General features: G+C 49.6%; 1 protein-coding gene across 8 annotated transcripts in view; it reads right to left on the reverse strand.

Moving 5' to 3' along the window:
- The window catches only part of AFAP1L2 (actin filament associated protein 1 like 2), a 95,173-nt gene that overhangs the window by 32,804 nt on the left and 49,794 nt on the right, over positions 1 to 12,575 (reverse strand). For all 8 annotated transcript variants that reach the window (XM_045878885.3, XM_064595297.1, XM_064595298.1 and 5 more), the window contains one exon: positions 4,587 to 4,715. In XM_045878885.3, the coding sequence (XP_045734841.1) occupies positions 4,587 to 4,715 (129 nt within the window). Of the gene's footprint in view, positions 1 to 4,586; positions 4,716 to 12,575 lie in introns of those variants that run through there.

Genomic DNA, 12,575 nt, shown 5'->3' on the forward strand with positions numbered 1-12,575 from the left:
AAATTAAAAATGACAGCCTAAACCATGGGGAATGGCTCAAAGGCTCGATAATGGGAAAAGTTGAAAAAAACATCACACATCAACATGCATAACAACAGTCACCTTTAAAAATAGATGGATTACTAGAGAGTGTGTAAATTGGCACAGACATTTTGGAAGAGATTTTGGAGGATAATTTAAGTGTTCATATTCTTTTTTTCTTTTTTCCAAGTGTTCATCGTCTTTAACCCAGCATTTCCACTGCCAGAAATTTGTCCTAAAGATAAACTTGGAAGAGATTTTGGAGGATAATTTAAGTGTTCATATTCTTTTTTTTTTTTTCAAATGTTCATCGTCTTTAACCCATCATTTCCACCGCCAGAAATTTGTCCTAAAGATAAAGATAAAATTTTGTAAACAAAATTTTGAGGATGTTTATTGTAAGGTTGTGTGAGGTTTTTTTGTTTTTTTGTTTTTTTTAAGATTTTATTTATTTGAGAGAGAAGGACAGAGAGCATGAGTGAGGGGATGGGTCAGAGGGAGAGGGAGAAATAGACTCCCCGCTGAGCAGGGAGCCGGATGTGGGGCTCGATCCCAGGACCCGGAGATCATGACCTGAGCTGAAGGCAGATGCCCAATCAGCTGAGCTATCCAGGTGCCCCGTATAAAGTTTTTTTTTTTAATTACAAAACCTAATGCCACTAATCACTGTTTATCCATCCGTGGATACTACCGAACTGTGAAAAATAACAAAGTAGCTCTATGTCCACTATTACAGAGATATCCAAGACTTACAGTTGAATCATGTTTCAGAATAGCAAAAAAAGAAAAAGTAGGGGAACTGTCAGCACATGGAAATGTGCACAGGCAGCAGTTCTAAATGTAAAAATAACGTAAAGCAGAATACAGAGGCAAACCACGACTACATGAAAATATTCAGATGATGCCGATAAAGATCAAAATAGGGACTGAAGGAATGTAAATAGCACAATGTTCATCTTATGTTCATTTATTTTTTTCTTACTGTTGACTAAGCCCACGCTCCTGTAAAAAGGAAAAAGAAAAAGACAAGACATTATTGTCATTGTTTTAACTGTTAGATTCTGGGCAGGTGCTTCCTCCCCAAGATGGCAGCTTGTAAACTGCAGAGAAAATGAGCACCACCAGCCACTTCCCAAGGCTGCGATTCCCACCTTGGGCACTCTGCTGCAGGCCGTGGTTGGTCAGGCTTTGATTCTCAGGGTGCTACTTCAGGACCTAGGTTGGTAAGTAAGAGGCTCCCAGAACCGTCTGCAGTCCTGGGAAATGCCCAGTGAATTTGGCCCTATAATGGGAGGCTGCTGAGCTGTCCCGTGCCTGGGAGGCAGGAGCCTTGGGTTGGAGAATTTTCTATCATTCTCTCATTCATTTTCAGAAGTGCACGGAGCACCCGGCACCATGCGAGGTGCTGGGGATACAGCACTGAACGAAATAGAAGACACCGTCTCTACCTTTATCAGCCCAACATTGGTGGGGGAAACAGAGGCCCATGGGATGGTTAACACAAGCATGTGGAGAGTAACAGCACAGGTATGGTTAGAAGGAGAGCTCAGCGTGCTCTGAGTAAGCGTGTGGCTCCTGGGTAATGACCCCTGTGTGCAGGGCGTGGTCTGGATGGCAGTAGGGAGGAGGGACAGGGACCTCTTTGCTACAGTCGGATAGACAGAACATCAGCAGCCTTTCCCATCCGAGGGGCACCCCTCCCCCCGGCCGACACTTTCCCAGAGTCTCTGAGCAGGGCCCTGGGAGACCCATGGTCCTCTCAGGTGAAAACAGGGAACAAATAACAGGCTCCTGAGAAACAAACCTCAAACCCTGCCTTGACCTCACCATCCAGATGAAAGCCAAAGAGAAGAGAAAATCCTCGTTGCGCTCATATAATAAAAGATCAGAAAACCCAAATGGACAATTTGAAAAGGGTAAACACACATACACACACGCTCTCTCTCATACTCTGCCCAAAATGTGTGGGAGTAAACAACAGCTCAGCCAATGTAGACCACAGACTATCTCAAAATGATCAGCCTGCCTCCACCTACAAGTCCCATCAAGCTGAGCTAATTTTCTGGAACACAGACAGGAAGACGGGCCTGGGAGACTGAGAAGGAAGACAAATGCTTTGATTTCAGGGGGGCTTTGGATTCTGTCCTGGGTAGCGCAATTACTGCTGGTGCAGGTGAATCTGGAACGCGGGGTGCTGAGGGGGGTAGAGCGGTGAGGGCCGCCTGCCCACGCCCGAGCCCTGGCTTTGCCACTCACAGCCGTGTGCCTTGAAGAAGCGACTCTCCAAATCCTCCACGCTCTTGTTGAGAAGATGAGGACAACATCTCTCTCGCTGACTTGGGATGGGAACTAGGTGGCATCATCCGCCTCCTACGTTAGGCCCCCTGCCAGGACAGAGGATGTGCACAAAAGCTGTCAGCTGCTGCTTTAAGCACTGTGCTGGCGAAGGGAGCACGGAGAGGACCAGAATGGACACCAGCCTTGAGAACAGGAGGGGCAGCCACGGGTCGCGGTAAGGCTGTGCATGCACTTCCAGTGGTCTGAGTGGTGCACTGTGGGCAATTCACGTTGGGGCGCCTCCTGCAAGCCGCGGACACCGAGGGTGGGGGGAGGGCCTGACTTTATCAGCACAGAACATGCAAAGATCTGGGGTGAAACAAAGCTCATCCTACAGGAAGCTACCCAGCACATGAACCCAAAGAGGGACCCCACCCAGGGGGCCCGGAGAGAGTGATCAGAACCAAGAACCAGGGGTCGGAGCCCATCCCAGGGGTCTTCCAGTTCCCAAGGGAGGTGCTGTCTAGCATTAAACATCCCAAGTCAGAGCACATCCAAACGGTCAGTCGGGGAGTGTGCTTCTTAAAGAGTTGGACTCATCGATCCTGCCTCGGGGTGACTCATCTCTGATTCACCCGCTTGGTCATGTGCATTTCCCACCTAGCCTTCCCACCTCTGATGCGCTGCTGACCAGCCACGGAGCCGGGAGGAGCCTGGGAACCCCAGGGTGGCCGGGAGAACGGCAAAGGCCCCAAATGGGCTCCAGGAAAACGCCTCTCACGGAAGGCTAAGAGAGCCAGCTCGTCCCGCAGAAGACAAGGCTGCCAGGCAGACAGCACATGCCTCAGCGTTAGGACTTCTGTCTCACTCAGAGAATAAAAACTAGTTTCGAAGGGAACAAAGAAAAGGAAAAGCGACCCTGAAACGTAGCACAGTGGGTCCAGGTTGGACGTGAGGGAGAATTTCCTGGCGGCAAGGGCTGCAGATGACCGACTTCCCTCCTCGGGATGCATTTCAGCTGCTCCTGCCGCCAGGCAGAGGGATCGGATGCCCTCCTATGGTCTCTCACTGTCCCAAAATATCACTTCCACTTCTCAGACATCCGACATAAAAATAGACTCAACTAAACTGTCAGGACTTCACAAGAAGGCTTTTTTTAAAAAAGAAAATCTGAGTGTACTGGAAATGGAACCATATGCCCGCAAGAAGGCTTGTGCAAGGACGTTCAAAGCAGCCTTATTACTCGTCACAGCCCAAACCCGTGAACACCACGCATGCATGGTGGGAGAAATCAGAACAATGGTTACCTTGGGGTGAGGGTGGGGGCGGGGAGGAATTTGCTGGGAAGGGGCAAGAAAGAACTTTCTGGAATGATAAAAACGTTCTCTGTCTTGTTTTGGGTGGTAGGTACACAGGTATATACTGCTGTCAAAACTCACTGAATTGAATGCTTAAGATCTACGTACTTGAGTGTATATAAAATCTCCCTCAATAAGGATAGGAAAAAAAAAACCCTATGCACTCAAGAGTTCTGTGAACTCCAAGCTTTAAAACTATGTTTTCCTTTGGGCCACGGGGCAAGTGATTTCAACTCTCCAGACCTCATCTGTAACAACAGCACCAACCTCAGAGGGGTGACTTGAAGATGAAACAAGTTAATACACGTGCAGGTAGGAAATGCTCAATTAAGCGTTGGCTCTTATTCGAACTGTTTACTAGCCCTTCTCTCCTTTGAACGAGTAAGGAAAAGTGCTTCGAACACACTTTAAAACCACACTCAGGGCTGCCGTGCTGAGTGTTCAGAGATGTCTGGGGCTCGCATCCAGGTCACATCACTCCTGCACTACCGTGATGGGATGAGCTGTGTTCCCCTCCCCCACCGCCCAAATTCATCTACGAAGTCCTCGCCCTGGATACCTCAGAATGTGACTCTGGTAGGAGAAAGCGTCATTAAAGAGGTAATCAACATTAAAGGAGGCCACCAGGGTGGGCCCCGATCCAACATGACCGGTATTCTTGTACGAAGAGGAGATTTGGACACGCACACAGAGGGAAGATGGTGTGAAGACCCAGACAGAAGGCAGCCATCTATAGCCAGAGAGGGAGGCCCCTGAAGGAAGCCACCCTGCCCAAAGCCTTGATCTCAGATTTCGGGCCTCCAGAACACTGAGAAAACAAATTTCTATTCTTTAAGCCACCCCGTCGGGGGGACTTTGTTGTGGCAGCCCGAGCGTGACTATCTTTCTGTTCCCATGTGGACCTCTCTGAGGCCCCCGGGCCACACTTACTGCTGCTTTTGGTGTAAAGCCGGAGGAGCTCAGCCAGGCTGCTCTTCTTCACCACAGCTGTGCTGCTTAGGTTCTCCTGGTCGAGAATCTTGAGGAAGTCATCCAGCTCTGTCAACAGCTGCTCCAGGGCTAGAGACAGAAAAGAGAAGAACCCTTTATAGTCGCTGCCTTCCCTCCAAAGGGCCAACTCAGATACACCTCCAGATCCTGCATCACCTCACCACGGGCCCTGCGGTCCTGAGGGGGAGGGAGCGGGGGAAGGCCTGGAAGCACCTGGGGACCCAGCCAAAAGGTGGGATTCCCAGGGAGAGGAAAACAGGCCCTTGGTTTTGAGATGGACAACCTTGGCTGAACCTGCAGGTCTACCATTTGCTAGAGTGACAGTGGCCAGACAGCCCAGTCGAGCCCATCAAGCCATGAGAGTCTGGAGACAGGATTGCTTCCTTGACCGAAAGTCAATCAGGACAGCTCAGGGTCTGGAGAACCTGAACACAGATCAAACCTATAACCATCAAAAGAAATGCTGTGGTTGACCCAATCGTTCATCCTTTCCCCAAGGACAAGGAAACAGAGTCACTCCAAGGTGATTCAACAGTGATTATGCTGCCCCTGCAGAAATATGGACGACCCATCAGAAGCCACGGCTGGGCAAACAGAAAAATAAAACCTTCCTGAGTTTCTTCAGTAAATAAGCCACCTCAACTGAAACTGAGTCCAGCATCACTCCCAAGCTGGCTAAGGGCTCTGGTCCCATGGATTCAAGGTATCAAATTGGCTCCACCGTTGTAGAAGTGCTTGTCAGTTTCTCACTGGAACCACCTTGCAGAGATGCTAGTGCAGAGGACAGCAGGGTAGGTGCAGGGCATTCACCACTGCTGTTGTTGCTGTTTGGGTTTGTTTTGTTTTTTGGGTTTTTTTAAAAGATTTTATTTATTGGGGCGCCTGGGTGGCTCAGTCGTTGGGCGTCTGCCTTTGACTCAGGTTATGATCCCAGAATTCTGGGATCGAGCCCCACATCGGGCTCCCTGCGCAGCGGGAAGCCTGCTTCTCCCTCTCCCACTCCCCCTGCTTCTGTTCCCTCTCTCGCTGTGTCTCTCTGTCAAATAAATAAAATCTTAAAAAAAAAAAAGATTTTATTTATTTATTTGAGAGAGGGAGAGCGAGAGACAGAGCACAAGAAGCAGGGAGAGAGAGAAGCAGACTCCCCACTGAGCAGGGAGTCCGACGCAGGGCTCGATCCTAGGACCCTGGGATCATGACCTGAGCCAAAGGCAGACACTTAACCGACTGAGCCACCCAGGCGCCCCTGTTGTTGCTATTTGTAATCTAATCTCTACTAAGAATAGGATGCTGCACTTGCTGATGGGGTCGTCATCTTGGCTCTGCTGCCCACCTGGCTCTCCAGAACATGCTCAGGAATGGCAGCCAGCTCCTTGAGGTTCTATACTGTGCTTTCCAACCCTGGGTGCATGGGGTCACCTGGAGAGCTTTAAAAAAAATCCTGATACCCAAGCCACGCCCTAGATTGATGATATCAGAATCTCTGGGAGTAGAACCCAGGAGTCAGTCAGTAGTTTTTTTTTTTAAAAGATTTATTTATTCGAGAGAGACAGACAGACAGAATAGGGGTAAAGGGAGAGAGAATCCCAAGTAGACTCCACACAGAGTGCGGAGCCCGATGTGGGGCTCGATCTCACCACCCTGAGATCAGGACCTGAGCGGAAACTAAGAGTCGGACGCTTAACCGACTGTGCCACCCAGGCGCCCCAGGAATCAGTAGTTCTTAAGCCTCCTCAGGTGATTCCAGTGTGCAGCCAACACTGAGAACTGTGGGTCTAGATGCAGTGCCAGAGCCACACCTGAGGGCCCTGCTCCCGAAGACAGCAGAGACAAGCAGCCCTGACTTGTCCCGTACCACCTGCTGTGGGAACGCTGAGCAGTCACACAATCTCTCCAAGCTCGTTTCCTCACCCGGGAAGTGGAGAAGGCCATGTAGGCCCTGCCCATTTCACAAAGTTATAAACACAAATGACAAAATCTTATTAGCTCAATGAGAAGACCACATGTGTCCTACACCTTTGGCACCTACACTGTGTTGAATGAATGTTTATGGAATGAATGAATAAATGAATGACTTCATTAGGCACCTGCTAGTTCACAAGTTGAAGAGCTAAGTAAGCATCGTTATGCCCATTTTGTAGACAGGGGTCTGAGGGCCCAGAGAAGGCCCAGAAGGTCCCACGTGGCTCATGGTGGAGAGCTCGCCTGCTGTCTGACTCTTAAGACTGAGCTCCTGGCAACCCCCGTTGGGGTGGATATCTCACTGGATGTCTCCATCCATGTAGGGCATTCTTCCAACAGCCCCCAAAAGCCAGCTCCCTAGAATTGAACAAGAGCCCCAGATTATCCCCCTAACCCCTTCATTAGAAAAAGAAGCCCTCATGCTCTCCTGGTTCTAAGGGAGAGCCCAGCGGCCTCTTTCTGTTCAAACACCTCCTTGGACCTCATTTTGGTAGTAGCCTTTGAACCCCATTGCTACAAAGTCAAACTCCCTGGAATGAATGTTGCCATTGCTTGTGAGAGAGCTGGAGGAAGGGAAGGGGGTGAGGATTTGCTTGCTTCAGAGGAGGGCAGTGCCAGCCCATGTGACTATCCGATCGAACACAGGGCTCAGCCAGCTCACCCACATGCCTCGCGTCATGAGAGCGCTCTCTTCCTGGCAGGGGTACCCCTGAAGGAAACTCCAGTTTGCCAAAGCCGGAGAAGCAGCAGAGAACCCTCCACTCTCCCTCTCAGGGTCCTGGTAAAGGATGAAGAACGAAGCAAGCTCCACGGAGGTCTAGGTGTCCACTCCTCTGTGGCTTGTCAAAAGCCAAGTGAAGGTAAAATGCAGCGAGCAGCTCAGAGGCTGCATGCGGTCAGTGGTGGCCTGGCTCCCAGGCCTGGAGGCGGGTTGGAAGGTGGCCCTCGTCTCTGCCAGTGATGAGATGGATAGATGGGTGAGTGAGAGCCAAGATGACGCAAGAAGGAAGCCACGTTTGGGCAGTTCTGCCTGGGAAAGGGCCCTGGGCCAACAGCAGAGTCTCTTGCCCTATTCTCAGTATTGGGAAGAGTGGGTTTCCAAGAAGCCAATGGCTTTTGCCTGGTCTACTTAAAACCAGACTCTTAATGGAGTGGGATTTGAAAGGGCACCAGCAAGAGCTCCCAAAGCCCACCAATCAAGACCATGGGACCCCAGGATGTGCTCAGCACTTAGCTGGGCCCTCGGCCTCAACCAACCAGGAAATTAAAATGGAGATCAGGACAGGGTGGTTCTTGCCTTGTGCAAGCTCAGAGGCAGAACAAGACCAGCCCAAGGGAAGAGATTTACAGACCAAGGCAAACCACCAAAAATTCACACCAAAAAGAGTGAGAGGAGATCTGACAAGAATCCTAGGCCTGGAAGGCTTCTGGGAAGAGGTGCAGTAGGGTAAGGCCTTAGGTTGTTTTTGTTTGGTTTTGAGTATTTTTTTGAACAGCTATTCATGACTTTCCTGTTGGCTGCAGGAACTCGACAGGCTAAAAAGCAGTGAGTTTAAAGAAGTCGAAGCAGGGAAAACAAAGGATAAATCTGAGGAAATGACACCGAGCCTTGAACTCGGCTACAGGGGATGTGGAAAAGTGAATGGGCCTTGCAAAGCAGCTAGGATCTCAAGCTGTGCTTTTCCTGACCTTCTGAACCCTTCCAGGCTGTTACTGCTACTTCCGCTTACAAAAAAAAAAAAGGCACGAAAACTCCACTGTCTCTTCAGTTTCACATCCTCAGCTATTCCCCAAAGCTGCCTGATTCCTGGAAAACAGCTTTAGTTTATTTTCAAACAAGCAAATATGTACTGGGCCAAAGGGTAAAGAGTGTCGTGCCTACTTCTGGGGAGACAAAGTTGACCCAGATAGGGTCCCCCAGCCTCTCCAGGAGCTCCATGTCTGGAGACGGGGGCCCAGTGAATACGCAGGGTGAGCAGAGAAGTGATTCAGGAATGTGTCCAAGGATCAGGAAGGTGCCACGAGACAAACTCGGGGCTTATCTGCAAGAGGAATTTATAAGCTGGCCACTGAGGATGAATAGGAGTTTCCTGGGAAGAGGCAGAGGCATTTTAGGAAAAGGGAAAGAGATGTTCAAACAACTCAAGAACTGAAAGCACACGGGGTATTCGAGAAACCATAGGTCTCTCTGTACATCGAGGCACACGGGGCATGGGGGGCAGGCAGATGGCACATGGAGGGGCGGATGGTGGGCTCTAAGGCCAGAACTGTGACATTAGATCAGGCAGGCAGACCATAAAGGCTTGATTTGCTTTGCTGAGTCCATGCTTTATCCCGCAGGACCTCTAGGCAATGCCGTGGGAGGGCCATGCACAAGGTCTTGAACAGCCTGGAGATCGAATAACTCTGCCAACAGTAGGGAGGACAATGGAAGCGGACCAGGGGACCAGGAGGGGAGGCAAGGGCGGGCAAGGGACCATTATTAGTGCAGATGAGAATGACAAGGGTGTGACCTAATCATGGCGTCCAGGGACCACGCAGGACGCTGCATCCCACCACTCCCAATTCTCTCAACCACCCCGCAAGCACACGGCATGGGAACGGGCTCTTGAGGCCCATATCCGCAGTTAGTAGTGGCCCTGGGGCTCAAATCCAAGTACGCCCAAGTCCCTCGGCTGGAGCCATTCCCAAGAAGTCAGGGAGGTTTATGTGGATCATGACCTCTGTCTCCTGTTCCACCATGCTTGGCAAAGCAACAGTGGGGGGCTCTAGATGAGTAGAACAGAGGCAAGGGGATAATTCCATGAGATGCAGGGACTTAAGATGCCCTGGGTGACGGAGAACTGCAGAATGCCATCAGACACAGGCCTGTGGCCCTGTGGGAACCGATAGGCCAGGCAGACGGGTGGTGGTAGTGGGGAGCATCAAGAAAGCAGAGACAACCCCCATTCTTCCTCTTAAAACAGCTGTGCTAGGTGAAGGGTAAGCACCAGAGTTGAAGAAACACAGGACCAGGACCCCAAGTCACAAAGCTGGGATGTCCTTTCTGTCCCTCTCTAGCTCTGCATCCAGAGCAGCCCACGACCAGCAGCAATCAGCTTCTGCCTCCTGACATTTCTCCCTGCCAAAGCCAGTTCACGGGCATCTCCATGTGAGCCTGGTCTGTATTCCCGGCTGGGCAGGAGCGCTTCCCGGTCGAGGGTCAGCCTTTGCAGAAATGTCTGGGGCTCTGACAAGGTGCTAAGCGCAGCAGAGACCAGGGATTCTCCTGTGGTCGTACAGGCCACAGCTCCAGACTCTCGGAGATAACAATCAACAAAAGCAATCACAAAAAAGCTCATTTGTGCCAACCCTGGTGACATTTTTCGGCCCTCAGAGCTCGGAGGAATGTGGCCATTTCATTGAGCCTCTGGAAGGCACCCGTTCCATTTCCCTCCCCCCCCCCCCCAACACCTCCCCCCTTCTCATTTTGGTCTCTCTCTCGTCCTCCAGCAGAGGGAGGGAAAAATAAGTGTGTTGTTCATTCTGGAAACTGTAGGCCCTTGTGCAGGATTTCCATCCTGGCTCTGTTAAAGTTCAGAGTTGTCTGCTCAGGGTCTGACAAATCATCAATAAGATTCTTGTTCGGGGCTTCTAAGGCCCACGCAGAGCTGGGCAGTTCAACTGCTCGATTCATCGCCCTCGGCCATGGCCAAGCTCTGCCTCCAGATGACCTCCTCCCCCGGTTTTTCTCATCTTGAGGCAGTCTTGCTTTTTGGTCACTAGGTTCCCAACCATAAATGTCTTCCCAACATGCCGAAAAAGCTGTTCTTCATGGTTCCCCTGCTGTTTTATGCGCAATTTTTATTTATTCAGCTGCATTTGCTGAAGACCCGTGATTGAACATGATTTTCCTTCCAAACATGAAACTAAACAGACCTCTTCTTTAAGTATAAAGACATGCATCCCGCTCCTTGCCCCAACAGTTCCCAAGATGGAGTCACTGGGCATATTATCCGTGTGAACCCAACTGCTGGGGACCAACCACAGTGAAGAACGTGGGAGAAGTTTCTGTGACGAGCACCAGCACCACGTAGTTGCAACCGAGGGCAGAAAATGCCGAGTCCCTTCCTCCCGATCACAGACGAATCCTCAAGTTCTCAAGAATGAGCTTTTGGAAAACATGCCCCTTTGTTCCACCTAAGAAGGGACACATCAGGCCGAAGTCCCCTTTCTTCATAAGTGCTACGTGCCAAGCCAGCCTTTGCCAAGCACCTGCTGAGTGCCTGGCATGTTAATAAGTGGCTTTTCTTCTTTGTTTTTTTACAGTGGCAACAGACGCATAACATAAACTTTACCATTTTAATGACTTTGAAGTGTTCAAATTAGTGGCAGTAAGTATGCTGACAATGGTATCCTTATGGATTTGCCAGTTCTAGACATTTCACATAGATGGAGTCACGGAATATGTGTTCTTCTGTGGAATGGCTTCTTTCACGGTGCATTAACAATTTCAAGGTTCATTCACCCTGTGGCTTCTAGCAATATTTCATTCCTTCTCCTCCCCTGGCAACCTGCATAGCCTTTGTGGTCTAGTCCTTTTCCTTAACATAAAGCACGTGAGATTTATCTATGCTGTTGCATGGATGAGAAGTTTGCTCTTTTTGATTGCTGTGCAGTATTCCATTGTATGGATGTAGGAAGCCCAAATGTCTCCATGGATCCACATATCTCCTCTGCCAGGTGCTTCTGCAAGCACAGCAGGGTCCTGTGTCCTGACCCCGGTTTGTCATGCTCTGGAAAGCACCTTCCTGCTGACTTGGAAGAGTATGCCTGCATTCAGTACACTTAATACACTTAATGCCCACTCAGGGGCCTGGCTACAAATGGAAAAGCAGTGATTTTCTTCACAATGGCTACACAATGGAATCACCTGGGAAGTTAAAAAAAAAAAAAGAAATTCCTGATGCCTGCGTCCACCCCCCAGAGATCCTGCTGGAATTGCTCTGGGTGTGGTCTGGGCTCCAGGAGCTTTTCAAGCTTCCCAGGAGATTCTAATGTGCAGCCAAGTTTATGAACCACGGAGATAAATAAAGGTGTAATTATTGCTTCATAAAAAGTCTCTTTCCTTTATACATTTTTTTAAAAGATATATTTATTTATTTTTAGAGAGAGAGCGAGAGCGCAAGCGCGTGCACACGAGCGTGTGGTGGGGCAGAGGGAGAGAAAGAATCTCAAGCAGACTCTGTGCTGAGCATGGAGCCCAATGCTGGGCTCCATCTCACGACCCTGAGATCATCACCTGAGCCGAAACCAAGAGTTCGATGTTTAAACAACTGAGCCACCCAGGCGCCCCACTTTATACATTTATAAGATTCCTTAAAAAGCAAACCTCCACAGTCCTTTACAGGACTCAATTCTGATTTTACACATAGAACTTTCTAGGGTGATGCCTGTTATGCAGTCAGATACACCTGAAAATCCCTTTTTGCTCCAAAAGTCTTTTCCCTTCTGGAGAGTAAGAATGTGAAAGGCAAGGACCAACATGTCTATATGTTTACACATTGTGGAACTCAGTTCTTTGTCCTGCTTACTTAAACAGTGGAAGTTCTTATCACAGATGATCAGCACCCAAAAGACTCAGAGGCTAGACCCCTCTGGCAGGCTGTCATTGCTGCCTCCTTGGAGCCCAGGAGACTGAGCCAGAAACGCACAAAACTTTCTCCAGTATAAGAAATACTCCAGGAGGTTTGTTTTTTTTTTTTTTTTTTAATCTCCATGTTCAAGAAATGACGAGGAGAGAGTTTTGCTTCATTTACTAGCATTGTGCATGCGCCACCCCTTGCAGGACCTGACCTTCAAGGTCAGCTTGTCATCATTTCTGCAAGATCTGCTTTTTCTCACCTATCTTGGAGTCTCATCACTTAAAACACTTTCCCCACGAAGGGGCCGCCCTCTGCATTCCCAGATGAGTGGTGCGGGCTGAAG

The sequence above is a fragment of the Mirounga angustirostris genome, unplaced genomic scaffold, assembly GCF_029215605.1.
Source record: "Mirounga angustirostris isolate CCGP_5_RB_7025 unplaced genomic scaffold, mMirAng1.0.hap1 SCAF_6, whole genome shotgun sequence".
NCBI classification, from domain to species: domain Eukaryota; kingdom Metazoa; phylum Chordata; class Mammalia; order Carnivora; family Phocidae; genus Mirounga; species Mirounga angustirostris.